Source organism: Gymnoscopelus braueri (assembly GCF_963280865.1).
Source record: "Gymnoscopelus braueri genome assembly, chromosome: 12".
Lineage (NCBI taxonomy): Eukaryota > Metazoa > Chordata > Actinopteri > Myctophiformes > Myctophidae > Gymnoscopelus > Gymnoscopelus braueri.
In genome coordinates, this window is record NC_137614.1 from 24462844 (window position 1) to 24479832 (window position 16989).

Below are 16989 nucleotides of genomic sequence, written 5' to 3' on the forward strand. Positions count from 1 at the left end.
ATTTTCAAAAAATAGCAGATGTACAAGCTTGCAGCGCACAATGAAGTGATGCGCTGTGAGCTTGTAGATCTGCTATTTTTTAATAGCCAAAATATAAATGGATAAAGTGGTTAAAATGATTGTGACGTTATGTTAACTACGTTTGCTGGGGACCCCCTGGAACCTCCCCCAAGACCCCTGGGGGTCCCCGGACCCCACTTTGAGAACCAATGTCCTAAACCGTTAGACACAAGTGTCGCGAGAAAAAAAAAAATCATTGCTATTGGCTTAAACGCAACAAGATCTCGCGATGGCACAGACTACTGACGGCGTTGGAAATAGAAGAGAGCCAGAGGGGGGCGGGGCTGCTCGAGGTACCAGCAGAGATGTTTTTATTTTTTTTTATGTCAAATTATTTATTTAAATAAAAATGGCGGCCGTGGACAGCGGAGAGGAGAGAGTGTAAGTGTGTGATGATGTTTTTACCATGTTTAACCCACCGTTTTTACACCGCCGCCGTGTCCTAAATATAAGACCGTTGGCGTTTCATATGCAGTGTTTATTGAAGTAACGTGCGTTGATATTCCACCCCGGCCTGTCCCGCTGGCCTGGCGTAACCTCACTATACAGAGAGGCTTGGGGAATACGTCACCAAGTTATTACTGACTATTTCCTCTAGTTTGGCGGATTGTGTTGGAGCAATAGCGAGACAACCACGAAGTACGTGTGTGTTTTAGCCCCCCTCACGCAACAGAAACCGTGGGTTTCTGTCGGGAGGGGGTGTTTTTGTTTCTATTTATTCTTTTTTTTAGGTAGGGATTCTGTCAACACAGAGCCCAACACAGCCCTCCCTCCACCCCTCCCACCACAGCTAGCTGATTAGCCACATTGCTAAAGCAGTGTGTGTGTTGTTGTGTCAAACGTGTGTTTTGTTTGTTCACATTGCTAAAAGAAACTAGTGTGGTGTGCCAGGCGTGTGTTTGTTCATGTCGTCAAGTGTGCTGCGGAGGCCACACGCACGGTGTTTTAGTGTGACTGTTGTTTTGTGAAAGCGTGTTGTTGTCAGTCTCTCAGGTGGAGCACACAGACATGTCTGCATCACACAGCGCTGAGGACATATAGTTGGCCCAGTTTTACCTAGAAACACACAACAGGATGTGCGTGTGTGCGTGTGTGTGTGTGTGTGTGTGTGTGTGTGTTAAACAGATAGACGTATTTAGTTGCCATGACTCATGTCACTTGTTTAACACAATTACATTCTCAGAGTTACAAATGGCTACATTAACATTGATGTTTTTACTGTGTGTATGTTTGTTAAATGTACACTTACTGAGCAACAATCATTGTTCAACAGAGTGAGACAGGTTATGTAGTGCAAACATGTATTTGCTCCCATCCACACAGTAAGTCAGTCTGTCTTGAGTCTCTGTCATTCTGTCCATGTCTGATGTCTCAATACTGTTTCTAAACTGTATGGGTCTCCAGTTTTGATTCTCAGTAAGATATCATTTAACTGTTCCCATATTTAATCAGCAGACTTGATTTATTAACGGCTATGTTTAAATTGTCTTTATAACACAGCCTTTCATCAGTCCATTTTTCTCCTCCCATCTTCACTTCCTCTGTTTGTTGACACAACTATCGGTCCTCAGAAAGACCAAAGAAACAACAGGAAGAAATGTGACTAATGAATCAGAAATAAGATCTCTCTTTCGCACTCAGAATACAGATTGGCTTCTGTCATCACTGGCTGGTAATATTTAATCATTTGGAAGGAACACAAACTATCTATCTGATTCATTCAATTATTTTAAATATTCCTTGTTATTTTACATTACAAGACGAAAGTCTGTCTATATTTCTTTTTTTACTTTACATGAACATCCTTGCTGGGTGGTATGACCTTTGATCAGATCTGTAATGTGTGTTGGGTAATGTGTGTTGGGTGGAGGTATTTTAATACATACATTTTGTGTTTAAATTCAATCCGATTATAATCTGATCAGAATTCACATTTCGGAGATAATTTCAATTATCTAGCTTTTTTCTTTTTTTCGTAAGGAGATCAGTCCCCTGTCTTTACTGACAGTGCAGGTGCAGCACTAAAATGCTGTTGAGCCAGGCATCAAGCCTCCAACTGCTCCAGTGGAGCTGCTCAGTGGCCAACGGTATTAGACTGTATGTGGTTGTAGTGTACTGGTCTTGTTGTGTGTTCCATCAGTGAGGAGGCGGGGGAGGAGGGGTCTGTGTCTCAGCGGGGTCGCTCTCACAGTAAGACCAAGAAGACGCGCAGGGACCGTCGCCATGCCGACAGGGGGTCAGCAACTACAGCCTCAATTACACCCCCTGTTGCTGAGTCACAGATGGAGGCGGCGTCACAGAGTTTACTGGTAAACTCCGAATGGTCATTCTTGTTGTTACATTCTCAGAAATAATAAACATGTTTATTTTTCTTTATTTCTTTTAAGACAAATTAACATTGTTTAATTTCCAAAAGTTACAATAAAGCTTTACGTGATAGGATAGTTAAAGGACCATACTGGGACTAGGAATATGTGTTATATCGTATAACAATATTCGCCACATCATTTTATATAATTTTCCTCAAATTGCTTTCAATGTTAGCGCTCTTGTGTGTTAAAATTTTGCTTCTTACTAAACACCATTCACTGCCATTCATTTTGCTAAGAGGTGGGAAAAAAATATTCTTTGAGACTTTGAGAGGTTTCTAGGCATAGGTAAAGCACACTTAAAAACTATATTGCCGTTTACATTTACTCAAATTACTTTCTTAATCTACTACAAGCGATTGAAATTCACAATTTGATATCAAATGTCTTCTGGTATACTTCTGGCTAGTTTCCAGGTCCACATGTCATTACCTCCCATTTGCTCTGGGGTGATGTAAGTGGCCTAGATCAAACATCCAATAATATGAAGTTCAAGAGACTCACAGTTTAGGCATATGCCGGGCTGAACAACAAATGCACCCTCCTTTTCTGGTTTCCGAGTCTGACTGCCCAGGGCATACAAGTTTGCATAAAAGGCACATACTAGCTACTCACAAGTTAACACAAGTTCTGAGGTAGGCTATAACATTTAGCCAATAATTGACCTCCACTAGGCTTCGAGCTACAGTCTAAAAATGCTTTTAGCTTGGAAAGTGGAAGCAATTTCAAACCTTTTGTTAATGGCTTGTGAGAAATGCAGTAATCTTTATTAAAGTCAACGGCAATGTAGTTTGAGGGTCAATTTTCTGTAATGTTTTTTTTACACACCTTTTCAACATGAATGGCATCAAATTTAAAAATGAGAGATCTAAAACAATTTATGGAAACAAATAGTCCTGATTAATGTAAAATATGTGGCCGATGTTGTAAATGTGCAATTACACATAGTCTTTTGATAGTGTCTATAAGTTCTATTTCCTGTAGTTTATGAAGTTGTACATGGTCTATTTAATGTAGTTAATAAAGTTTTACCTGATCCTGGCAGGTGTCAGAGGAGGATGTGGCGGGCCCCTCAGATTTGGGTCCTGACCCGTCATCGTCTGGTCCAGTAGAAGCAGCTGGTTCTCCTAAACAGAGACGCTCTGTCATCAGAGACCGTGGTCCGCTGTACGATGATCCGTCTCTTCCAGAAGGATGGACTCGAAAACTGAAACAGAGGAAGTCTGGTCGTTCTGCTGGGAAGTTTGATGTCTACCTCATCAAGTGAGTGGTTAGAACAGTAGAGTACCGGTAATATAACACATTTTATACTTGTGTGTGTGTGTGTGTGTGTGTGTGTGTGTGTGTGTGTGTGTGTGTGTGTGTGTGGGGGGGGGGGATGGGCAATTAACCGAAAAAGTACTAAACCTTTGTTTAGAACTAATAACCAATTTAAGTCAGTTAGACTTAAAACCGAATAATCGAGAAGCAAGGTTTTTTTTAAATATATATTTTTCTTATATATCAATGAATCAACACGATAGAGGTCTGATTAACCACTTAACCCTGTATTATACTTTGTTGTACAATGGTGGCGTACAAAAATAGTGAAAATAGGTCAACAAGCTCTCTAGCTTGTAGATCTGCTATGCAATAATCGTGATATTGATTTGAACAAGACATATCGCCCAGCCCTAGTGTCCTTCTACTATATAAAGTTGTGGCAGGCAGTGTCTGTGGGTCTGTCTGTGACGGGCGTGCAGATATGCCCATTTAGACTGGAGATTTGCAACATGATGCAACACTTTGTCAACGCAAACCGGCAACAACGAGCAGGCTGATGGATATACCTGATACCCATGCATATCAGCATGTCACATACCCATATATGGAGATACCTATGGGTGTGTGTGCCCAGGTTATGCCCATATATGGGTATCACCGTCTTCGTGTTTGTATGTGTGTATGTACCTGTTGAAGTGTCCCTGAGCAAGACACTTAATGCTCCCCCTCAGCGCTCCAACAGATTTTTCCAACAGATTTTTCCAATGGAATCCAGTTTTCAGATTTTTATCAGATGCGTTAACTGATTGGCTAAAATAAATTGCATTGGACTCAGGGTGCATTTGGGCCTGATTTTGACAACAGCAAAGTAGAAAGCATGTGAAAAATGGATGGCAGACGTGCACATAGTGGTCAGTAAGGTTATGCCTCAGTTGAAACCTTGATACAGAGGATTATTTTCAGGTCTTGTGACCAACAAAAATGTAAAAGCAGCTTTAATTGTACATGAATCCTAACATATTGTAATATGTATCCTAATATTAGTTTGGTGTCAAGGTGGAGGTGATGATAACATAATATTATGTAATATACCATTCATGAATATCTAACATTCTGTTTTGTTTTGTTGTTAGCTCTGAGGGGAAGGCATTCAGGTCAAAGGTGGAGCTGATAGCCTACTTCCAGAAGGTTGGTGACACCACCACTGACCCCAATGACTTTGACTTCACCGTCACTGGGCGTGGCAGCCCTTCCCGCCGTGAGAAACGACCCCCCAAGAAGCTGAAGGTGGTGAAGCCGTCTGGGCGTGGCCGGGGGAGGCCCAAAGGTACCAGGGTCTGGAACGGGTTTACTCTGAGCTACAATTGACCCTTTGTCAGCTTCCTGTCCCTGGTTCCGTCTCCTTCTGGTTGTTGTCTCCGCCAGGCCGAAGGCGTGGCAGAGACGTGTTTTGCACCCTGTCCGTCCGTCCGTCGTCCGTCCCCGTGTTCTGTCTGTGGACAGCTAATCTCCGGCACTGTTGGCCCGATCCACGTGAAACTGCACACACACTCCCTGGATGCCAGAGCAGAACCTCTGCCCCAAATGTTTCACATGGGCGTGTTACAGCGCCACCAGGAGGCCGATTTTTGCATTTTTATATTACTCATACAGATTTTGTCCAAACATCCCACAAATGTATCTCTATAGTCATTAAACCAAAACAGGTATTTCAGATTTTTTTATATTCCATCCTGATTGGCTAAGATTGGCATTTAAAGTTTGCAGTGGCCCGTTTTGAACAAAATGCCTTAAATCATGAATGTACCATCCGATTGCCGTGAAACTTTGCACGCACATTCCCACTAGGCCGAGGAAGAAATCTCACCCTTTTCACATTGTCCTGTTATAGCGCCACCAGGAGGCTGATTTTTGCAAAACACATATTTTTATGTTACTCCTATTTGTCCAAACATTACGGTACACAATCGGTACACATTATCTCTATAGTCATGTGATCAAGACGGATCTGTCCGATTATTCATATTCCATCCTGATTGGCGAATTCCGAACATTCTTGCCCACAATAACCTACCTCACCTGGAGGAGACCAGTGCTCCGAGGAGCACTTTTTCTGGTTTATGGTCAGTTTGCTACGTTTGGACGTTATGCCCACTCACTATACTGCACCCGAGATGTTCCTTTTTACTGAGGCCACGTTTAAAATAAGAATTGAATACATTAAATATCAATACAAGGCAATTGAAAAACGGATGGTGGATGGAGAGAGGATCTTTGTCCAACCAATGAACATCAACCAAGGGGCGGGACTTGACAAAGGGTCAATTATATTATATCATTATTGTTCTCCTTTCAAAACTGCTTTGCAAACCACTTACCACACAGATACTGTACACCTAACTGCAACATTCTATGTCCTGTCTCTCTCTCACTTCTCTTTTGACTGTCCGGTCTGTCTATCCAGTGTTTGGGAAACACTTCTTTAGTGTACACTCTCACTCTAGTGTCCTGTCTCTCTCTCTAATGTCCTGTGTCTTTCCACTGTCTCCACCGTTATGTCTAAAGAAGAAATATATGAAAATCTGTGGAAACAAATTCAAGTCGATTAAACTCTGACAATAAGAAAGATCCAGCTAACAACAGATTTGAAGACAACTCACTCACTTGACATCAAATGAATCAAATGAAGACATTATGCTTAATTGGAATTCATAACAATCTTTGTTTGTGTGTGTGTGTGTGTGTGTGTGTGTGTGTGTGTGTGTGTGTGTGTGTGTGTGTGTGTGTGTGTGTGTGTGTGTGTGTGTGTGTGTGTGTGTGTGTGTGTGTGTGTGTGTGTGTGTGTGTGTGTGTGTGTGTGTGTGTGTGTGTGTGTAGGCAGTGGGAAGCTCCGTCAGTCTACAGAGGGTGTAGCTATGAAGCGTGTAGTGGAGCAGTCTCCAGGCAAACTACTGGTCAAGATGCCCTTTGGCAAGGCAGAGAGTACTGCCGGCACAACCCACTCTGCCTCAACGGTACCACCTGTCTGCCTGTGATTAAGATACTGAATGAATGTTAGATGTCAATAATGAAGTTGATATTGGTAATTAAATATGCTAATCATGACGATCGTAATGATAATGATAGTAATAGTATTTATAATGATAATTATGTTTTGATCATGATAGTATTGATAATCATAATTATGTATTGATAATAGTTTTTATTATTGTAAATACACTACAGGGGACTGCTGCCACCAAATCACGTCCAGGCCGCAAGAGGAAGTCGGAGCAGGAACTTCCTGCCCCTCCACAGATCCCTCCCAAGAAGCGCGGCAGGAAGCCGGCCTCTGCGTCTGTGACATCACCACCCGGCGCCGCTACCTCGGTGGCATCGCCCGTGACCACAACAGTGTCTGGGAGCTCGTCGGGGGCGGAGAGCTTCGCTGCCGCGGCCATCTTGGCGGCTGAGGCGAAACGGAGAGCGTCCTCTGCCAAGCCCATTGACAAGGAAACAGCCCTGCCAATCAAGAAACGCAAAACTCGGGAGACAGTGGAGGAGGTTCCTGCTCCTCAGCCTGCTGTTGAGGCGGTGGCAAAGGCAGAGGGAGGTGGAGGAGAAGGTAGGGAGGTGGGGGAGAGTTCAGGTGGGGCAAAGACCTCAGAGCCTCATCCCACCCACTCGGACTACAGCCAATCACAACCACATAAGCAGGTTGACGAAAGCCAATCACATGGACACAAGCCACATAAAGGAAGGAAGCACAAGGAGAAACCGGGGAACTCAGCAGGGGACCGTGGGAGCAGAGGTCAAGGGGACAAGGGAGGGGGGCAAGGAGAAAAGGGAGGAGGAGATGGAGGAGGTGGCAGTAGCAGCAGCTCGTCAAAAAGCCACAAGAGAAAAGAACACGTGCCCCACAAACACCACCACCACCACCATCATCATCGCCACAGAGAGTCCCCTTCTTCACCTCCCTCTTCCTCTGATCATTCTCCTCCTCTTCCTTCTTCCAGACATCCAGCTCCATCCACCCAGTCCTCCCATATCAAACCTCAAGTTGATCCTATGAAGACAGGCCAACATCCTCCACCACCCCCGACTCCATCCAAACAACCACCTCCGACCCCATGCCAACAACCACCCTTGACCCCATCCCAACAACCACCCCTCCCTGAGAAGAGACAACAACAAACCCAACATCCAAAAGAAACGCAGAAACAGTCACAGCAACCCCAAGCCACATCCCAGCAATGGCTACAACCACAGCAAACTCCATCCAGACCACACCTTCAACCCCGGCCTTCACAGCAGTCTCAAGCCTCACCTCAGTGTCCACCCAACTCTCAGAATACTTTGCCCCCGACACGACCCCATCACCTGTCCCAACCTCAAACACCACCCTCCCAGGCCCAACCGCGATATCCAGCACCCCTACAGCAGCCCCAGACCACCCCTCCCCGGTATCTAGTGCCCCAGTCACAGCCCCAACACTCCCAAGTCCACAGACAGCCTGAGGCCCTGCCCCAAAGATCCCCTCCCCCAGCTCAGCACAGAACCCTACTCCAGTCCCAGCAACTGCCATCTCTTTCTCAGCCTGCTGCACACCGGCAAGCATCTCCCACACAGCGCCCTCAGCAGGGCCAGTCTCCCCAGCCAAGAAATCAGCATCACCAACCCCAACCCCAACCTAGACACTCAGCCCAAAACCAACCTCAGCCCAGACAGTCATCCCAACCACAATCCCCGCCTCAGTACAAGCCCCTCATAAGACAACCCCTGTCCCCGTCCCACCCACCCCAGTCCCAAGCCCATGCCCAGCCACAACCACTCCAACGGCCTCACCCTCACCTGCAACCACAAGCTCACTCTCAGCCCAGGCCACAGCTCCCAAGGCCCTATGTCCAGCCCTCCCACGTTCAGCCGCGCCAGGCCTCTTCAGGCGTGCTCAGAACCACCCCAGGCCCTTCACAAACGACTTCCACGCACCACCCTCCGAGTGAACAGCCCCAGGATCTCAGCACCCCGCGGCCCGGCCGAGGGAGCTTGCCGACAGGCAGGGATGTGAGCCAAGAGGGTATCAGGGTGGAGGTGAGAGGGGAGCCACCCACAGACAACAGCGAGTCTTTAGGAGGAAGAGGATCCAGTAACACCTCCAGAACCATCCAGGACACTCCCGGTCCCACTGGAGGCTCTGGGTCAGGTTTAGGGACTGGGGTGGAGAGCCGGACCAGGCTGAGGGCGGACGCAGAGGCATCAGGTGAGGCTAGGGAGCTCAGAGACATTGTCCCACAGTCAGCTGTTCCCCGGCCAAGTCGAGAGGAAACCGTTGAGTCCCGGACTGCCGTCAGCGAGAGGGTCAGCTGATTGGGCCAGCTGGCTGATTGACAGGCGGATGGACCGTAGAGTTTGGCTAATGGAGTCGACACCACGCGGAGGGGGGGAAGATACGTTTTTGGGGCATATTGTTGGAAGTTGAATGTTTTACAACATTTACAACATTTTCAGATAAAAGTAGAGTGCTGCCTAGAACCGGTAAGACTGTCTCAGCTTCAGAACAGACAAGTCATGTCTGGTTCTATCTGGACATGCCCCCCGCTGGTGAAGAAACTGTACAAGGCAAGGAATGGATGTCTTTTTATAGGAAAACCTAAAAAGAAAAAAACGGATAATGTGTGTACAGTATGTACAAAATCAAAAGGCAGCTGTTTCCTGGGCCGGGCCTGTCATACAGAAAGAAACATCACGCTTCCACAAAATAACCTTTTTATTTCAAGTGTTGATTTCCCCCCCCCCCTTTTTCTTTTTGTTATAGTGTTGAGGGTCCCTTATTCATGGAGATATGGAAAGGTTATAAAACGTCAGAATTATGTTGTTTTTACATCACAAACATCCATCTTCTTGTTCCTACACTGACAGTTTGGTATTTACTTATAAATTAATTTATGACTAGAAAAGACACAAAGAGACTAATAATAATAATAATGATATTATTTGAAATATTTGGCCAACTTGAGGTGTGCTTGGTTCATCTCACCTGACTCTTTAATGGCCTCAAAAGGTAGATGGCATTCGGAGGATAATATTAAATCCCTTGTGTGTTTAAAAAAAATCTATGGCCGTTTCCTCCTACCTGTGGTTATACAGACACCAGCCATTCAAACTTCCATATTCACGATAATGTCAGCTCTCCAAAGTTGTTTTTAAAAAACAAACCAAAACCATTTAAAGAAGTTCTTTGTAGTCTTCTGTCTTAAAGAATGTGTTAAAAATGTTCTCTGTTTTAAGGAGGGTTCTCATAGAGAACTCTTTCCCCCGTTAGTCTGTTCATCTGCCCGTGTTACTTTTACTGGCCTTTACCGAAGAGTCAGACACAGAGGCAGTTTGGTCACGGCAGTCATGTTAGCGCCACAGTCCCTCCATGGCTGCTGCTTGTGACCTGTGGCTCTATCTCAACTGATTGTTTCTGGTACAGCCTGGACTTACTCTGCCCATTGCCTAATATGAATACAGTCCTATTAGTATGCTGTCATACATACATGATCTATTGTAAGTTTATTTTTTAATATTCATGTTTAGTTTAAACAAACTGGTTCAGATAGGACTCACATGACCTGGCTTATACCATAACAACAAACAATAACAACATCAATAAGCAGACACCATATTGCATGTTCCAGAGTTTTAGTGCCTATATGATATTGTGCGTCTTGCCAGGAGACCCCATGTAAGCCAAGCCATGTTGTGTTTCTAGCTGTAGCTGTAATGTGTGGTGAGTTTATAGTTCTAATATAGACATGGAATATATTTTTTATTTCTCCACCAGATCTACTAGTCTGGTCCGAATGAGTTCACTTCCTACTGTCGAGATTTAGTCAACGCTCCAGATATCAGTGTCACTAATGTTTTTGTTTTTGTTGTTTTTCTTCTTGTAGAAAGCAGATTGGGTTGGTGTTGAATGTGTTTCTGTTCTTTTGTGGCACAATAAGAATCCTGTCTGAATCAAATGTAGCCTGAACTCTCTCACACTCCCTCCCTGCCAACTAGAAAATCACTAGCATGGTTTCTGCTGTAGCGCCAAACAGTGCTACGCAGGACTTGCTCATTGACTTTCACTATAGGGTCAAACAGAACTAGCATAGGCTAACTCTTTAGCCTGATTTGAGTATATATACAGTATACATTTTTGTAATTGAGACAGATCTGTCAGTTTGGTCATTCTCTCATCTTAATGAAAGGACCTGTAGTGTAAACAACTACTAATAGACCTCTACTGTATAATGTTTACATCTGTGTGTGGACCTCTCTAGACAATAGATCTCCAGCATAGACCTCTATACAGTAGATGCCTGTAGATCTCTGTAGCATAGACCTCTATCGACCTCTGTGTAGCTGTATATAGTGTGTAGACGTCTATGTACCCCTGTATTGTAGCCCTCTACGGTCCCATGTAGTGTAAATGTGTATACGCCTGTTTGTAGACCTTTGTTATCAGTTCAAGGAACACTTCATCCATTTTCAAACCCATGTTTGGTCCTCACTAATGCTCATAATAAGATGGCACAATTTCTGTCTACTCACTGTGTCTCATTGGAGGGATGTGGTCAGATCAGAAACCTGCCCACCAATGACATCGATGGAGATTCCAAGCTAATAGAAACTACAGCCTTTCTCTTCCTGGAAAGTTAGCATGCTGAAATAAAAGCCATTGTTCTTGTATTAATCAAAAATATATAATATTTTTTAACTTGTGTTTGAAATAACCAAATCCGCCTACCGATGACATCACTGGTAGGTAGGTAGGTTTCTGAACTATCCACAGCCCTACTCCGAGACACACAGAAAGAGTAGACAGAAATAGTGTCACCCTATATTGAGCATTAGTAAGGACCAATTATATGAAGATAAGGTTGAAAATGGGTGAAGTTCTCATTTCAGGTCTTTCGGAATACATCTGGATCCTTCTTTTTTCAGATAGGCCGATAGTGAGAAGATTTATGAGAATTTTGGATCATGTTTGCCAATCATTCTGTCCTCAAAATTAGTGGAATAATAATATTGTTCCACAAATTCTGAGGACAGAATGATTGACACATGATCCAATTGCAGATCCATAGAGATAACACTGCAACTGTAACAAATTGTTTTTTTTTAAATTAATAGCAACAATGCTGTTGATATGGTCTTGACATGCAGAAAGAAAGGCATGCTTAGCAAGGATATGTCAACATTTGTCCTTTTTCATTTTAACTTCAACCTACCAGAGTACACCAAAAAGATTATTATAAAACTATACAATCATTGACAGCAAAATAGTCACCCTTATTCATTTCTACGTTAGGTTGAAACAGGGCTGGATATTGAATTTGTTACCTTGGCAACAAAAGGAACTACACCATTTAACCACTTAACCCCTCTAGACTTAGTAAACAGGACCTACGTTGCCTCTGTACTTGGACCACTTTTTTTTTGTACACCAAATCTCTTTGCCAAAAATGATCTACAACCTCACAATGCTCGCGTTGTGACGCATTGTGAGCTTGAAGATCAGCTATTTTTGGCTAGTGTTCCTCCCAGAATATGGATGCTGGGGTTCAAGTGGTTAATTGTCAATATGTCCTTGGCTTAAGCAAGAACAGCCAAACTCTGCATATAGTTGGTTAGCCTGGTGCTGTTTGACCCGGCTCTTTCCAGTTTAGCATTGCTAGCTCTGTTTGTCTCTGGAGTGGAGGTGTAACTAGTGTTCCATTAGTGGGTGGTGTCGGAGTGTGAGCCTTGTATTCCTGCATGCCACAGTTACACAGATGTATGTGGTAGTGACTTTTTCTAGCCTTATATATGATAAATATGTATTATTCTTTTAAAGCACCAGTATCTTAAAACCTGTAACCATCTGTGTGTGTGCGTGTGTGTGTGTGTGTGTGTGTGAGACGTACGAATGTGTGTGTGTGTGTGCGCGTGCTTGTGTGTGTGTGCCTGTGTGTGTGTGTGTGTCTGCATGTGTGTGTGGCGGGAGGGACTCTGATAATAGGATTTTTGTTCCATCCCTGTTGAGTAGATAGGACTGCCTCTGTTGATGTGCATTAAAACATTTGTCCATCTGTAGCTGGTGTGTTGGGACAGAACACTGTTTTACTGGGCTCACTACTTGGTCCAAACCTGAAGGCAGACAGTCACCAAAATATTTGTTCTTCCTTTTTGTTGTCAAAAACTCCCATTTTTGGACAGAAATATTAGATTATAGATCCCTTTTTTTTTTTACCGTATTGTCATTGTCTTCCACTAGATAACGAAGCAGACCTGCCTTATTAATATTTTATATTTTACAGTTTTTCTTCCCAGTCACTTGTGATTTCAAACAAGAATCAATTCGACATTTCATCTCCAGTCTCTCACCAAGCAGATTCCTAACACTGTTAGCATTCCAAGCTATTAAGTAGCATTAGAGTAGGCTAGCCTTATATACAGTAGGCCTACATACATAGTTTTGAATACAGAATGCTAATGATGCTAACAACAGTTCAAGTTTACTCATGTGCCAATACAGAAAACATTTTACAACTCATCTGGCAAGTACCTGATGAAGAAAAATAATAACTTAAAACTTTTAGACATATAAATGGCTGTAAATAATGAAAGTTAAAGCCAAACACCAAGTATTATTAGTAAAGTTTGTCTGTGTTGTACAAGTTGACTGGCTAGTTAAATGGATAAAGCACACTGTAAATTTTTGATTTACTTGTGTCTTGGGTCTATTGACCAGGAGATCTCTGTCTAAACCCGTTGGAGTGTGTTTAGACCCACAACATATTAACCAGTTGGAAGAATCTCGCTTAGAGATCAGATCTGAAACAGTGTTAATTTCCTTGATCAAAACAATTGAAAAGTGAACTCCAGTGACATTTACCACAATGAAAACAGGTCAGCGTTGTTGAGCTTTTATTTCTTCTCACAAATGATATCAAAATTATAGTTATTTTTTTAATTTTGCTATATCTTGCTTTCATGAAGGCTGTTGAGATTCTATTTTAATTAGTTCAAAATCAGTTTCCTTCTCTACTCCCTACTCAGTCCTAGCTGTTCTACATCCTTCTGCCTGTGTCCCTGTGCAACCCATACTGCATCTTTCTTCCTCAGTCCCTGACTGTCAGACTGTAAGGCTATTAAAGGGCTTTTCCATGATTGTTCTTAGGCTCAATGACGCCACGTTGTGCCATAGTCCTGTGTGCGGTTATCATTTGTGTTTCCACTAGAAGTGGACTTGGAATCAGGAGTAGTCCCGACGACTAAAAATACAGTGAACAACAAATAACTTGGGCAACATGAGTTAACACAACAGAAACTACATAAAACTGAAAAGTTGAATGAGATTTACACAGCTATATCTGAATGACAGCAGACACATGCCTGCTAAGTTCTTTATTATTGTATTTTAACCTGAGTTTTTTTTTTATAAGAAAAAATATCAAATCACCAAAAACATGTTATTTTAAAATCTGACCTGCTTGTAGTAGGCCTACATGTCTGTAATTTTAATAATAGTTTGTTGTAAGCAAACCATGACAAACTACCATGCTCAGAACCATTCAGCCTTGCTGAGGAAAAGCCATATTAGAGAGACTAGCAGTTTTCTTACACCCTAAACTACAAACACAATCTGACTGACCACAATGCCATTGTAGAATAAACGTCATCGGCTCCTGCAATGTCATCCTCTCGTCTACAGCAGTGTATAGTGTTCGCAAACGATTCGTTCAACAGAATTATTCTTTTAGGAACAAATGAATTGAATCAATTCCTGAAGTGATCATCATTTCTCAGTCTGATTCTCAGCGGTCTCAGTGACTGTATCCCTGTTAACGCACAACTGAGTATAGAGTACCAAAATCCTGACGTCAAAGCCATGCCCCTTGCTGACATTTTCCCATTCAAAAATCCCATTGAATATTTTAAAATCACTTAAAAAAGAAAAAAAAGAGTCGCAGCATTTTTCTCATATGGGTAACAAGCATAAACTGCTGCCGGAAATGTGCTATCCAGAGAGGCCGAAAACAACGGGGACACAGTAATTGGCCGCAACACACATACAGTACAAAACAAAACAACACATGGCGTGTAGTGTGAGTAGCATATATAAACTTTATAGATGGCAGAACAACAAAAATAGAAAATGAGTGTCAGAACGAAATATACATGAATGTTGAGAAAATTGTTAGTAGCATTATCAACCATCAATAAATAGGAATGACAAAAATATATAAAGTACATGTCAGCAAAGCATAATATATGCATGGTAACAAAAATTACTGGCAGAATGGCAGAGCAAAACTGGAAAAAACGAAAATAATATATAAGTACTATATTATAGTAGTTATTTTTTGTTCTCACTTCACATTGAAATATTAATAATTTTTCGCACTGCAAAGAAAAAAGGGATAGGGAGGGATAGAAACCCCATAGGTCTAGGGCTTATAAGAATGTCACTAACAAGTAATTAATGCATGGTGAAACCTGCAATATGAAGAAAAAAATCTGCGGTGTCTGAGTTGCATACCAATATCTTGGGAATCAGTTATAATCGATTTGGAAACTGTACATGGTTAGTTTCCACATGGAGTCTGTGTCAACCCGCCTAATTGTATTGACATGCCAATTTCTGTCGACACGCCCAATCTCCAGCGCCATGTTTGTCTGCAGCTACCCATTAGCTACTCGACTTTAGTTGACAAGATTTTGTGAACGAATCATTGGAATGAATGGTTTTAGTGAACTGATTCTAATTATTTATTTGGAAGGGATGCCAATCACTACTAGAAGGGGACAGTGGGGAAAAGCTTAGAGTGGACTATGACAGAGTAAAGCAGTGTGTGGCATACAGTACATTCTAACTCAAGGATTGGTGATTGCCAGTATACTAGATGGCCGTCTAGTTCATTAATGTTAAATGGTGACAGCAGATCTCTGTGCAGAGTGCAAGCTGGACATTTTGTTTGTATGAACGGCCCTTTGGTTCTAGAGTACAGCAACAACAACTGTATGTCTTGTGGCCATACAGTACAGTAGTACAGGACAGTATACTGAGTACAGCCTGGCTGTTGTCTGTAGGGAAATTTCTGATTGACACTTCATAGCAGTAGATAATGGTTAGATATAGCATCCTTAAACACCTAACTTGATTCTAAATAAGTGTTTTGAGAGACAGAGCCTGTCAGCCACGTTTCTCTTTCCACCGCCGCAGATGGACTCATTAGAATTAAGCTCATAACATCTATTTTTTGATGTAACCTGATCATCTTCGTCCTTAATTAAGCTAATAAATTATTTTCCCATTGAATTATAATGGAAACAATATTGTTATCACCTTAACCATTCCACAGCTTTTAGACAAAGCCTGTATGTCTCACTGTCTGTATGTCTGTCTGTTTGTCTGCCTGGCTGTTTGTTTGACTGTCTGTCTTTGTCTTTCTGTCCTGAACCACAGCCCCCACCTGTCCTCTCCTCCTGATCCACAGATAATAAACACGCCAAGAAAGGGAGATGATGTTTTGTTTAATATCTATATCTATATCTATATCCAGTTGCATGATGTTTGTGTAGAATAGGAGAAAATACATCACAAGTTAGTTATTGAATGCCAGTTCAGGTTGACAAACAACAAAAAAAAAACATTTTGTTTTGTTTTTATTTGAAGCGCTGGTGGTAAACATTAGTCTCGTGCCTTGAAGTCAAAAGTTCTAGAGGTTCTAAACTGTGTTTGATGTAATTTTTTATTGATGTGTTTGCCCCTTTGTTTGCTCTGCGCTTTGACTGTAACATAGATTACTAATAGACAAGTATTTTCTTAGATGGATGACATGCCTGTTTTTTCTTGCAGTTTCATATGTCGTACTTAAAGTGTGTGTGGGGGGGCAGGGTTATTGTCAGGCAATAATAACTAAAGTTCTAGGACCTTTTAACCATGTTGCAATCTCTGTTTTATCTTCATCTTTATTTCAGCACTTTTTGGTAGAAAATATTTGTCAGTTAACCTTTTACCAAGGATTTCAGCATACCTGATTGGTCATTAGAATGCCTTATTCCTCTTTTCTAGCAGAGAATATTCCCAGGCTGCCCAATGGTTTGATAAAAACATGAATAAATTGTCTGCACTTTATGAAATGTGTTTCATCTGTATGCAGAAGTTGAACTCTGACCCTTCTTTAACTTTCCCCAGGCCGTGTCTTGCCTTTCTGACAACTCCAACAGAATAACAGAGTATTACATCAGTTTGTTGTTTGTTTCTGTCAACTTTTCTAGTATTGTATCTCTTTGTTTTATT

The 16989-nt window shown here is 42.3% G+C and overlaps 1 protein-coding gene across 1 annotated transcript; it reads left to right on the top strand.

Moving 5' to 3' along the window:
• The first annotated feature begins 332 nt into the window (after positions 1-332).
• Positions 333-12776, top strand: mecp2 (methyl CpG binding protein 2). The gene is made up of 6 exons (XM_080443659.1): positions 333-441; positions 2201-2369; positions 3475-3692; positions 4826-5019; positions 6570-6706; positions 6918-12776. The coding sequence occupies exons 1-6, from the start codon at positions 410-412 to the stop codon at positions 9036-9038; spliced, it is 2871 nt and encodes a 956-aa protein (XP_080299785.1). The 5' UTR covers positions 333-409; the 3' UTR covers positions 9039-12776.
• The last annotated feature ends 4213 nt before the right edge of the window (positions 12777-16989 follow it).

Bases quoted from the DNA above. Each gene is read 5' to 3' on its own strand.
- mecp2 (XM_080443659.1), top strand. From the start codon at position 410: ATGGCGGCCGTGGACAGCGGAGAGGAGAGAGT. The intron at 442-2,200 runs GTAAGTGTGTGA...GTGTTCCATCAG, and splicing joins GACAGCGGAGAGGAGAGAGT to TGAGGAGGCGGGGGAGGAGG. The intron at 5,020-6,569 runs GTACCAGGGTCT...GTGTGTGTGTAG, and splicing joins TGGCCGGGGGAGGCCCAAAG to GCAGTGGGAAGCTCCGTCAG.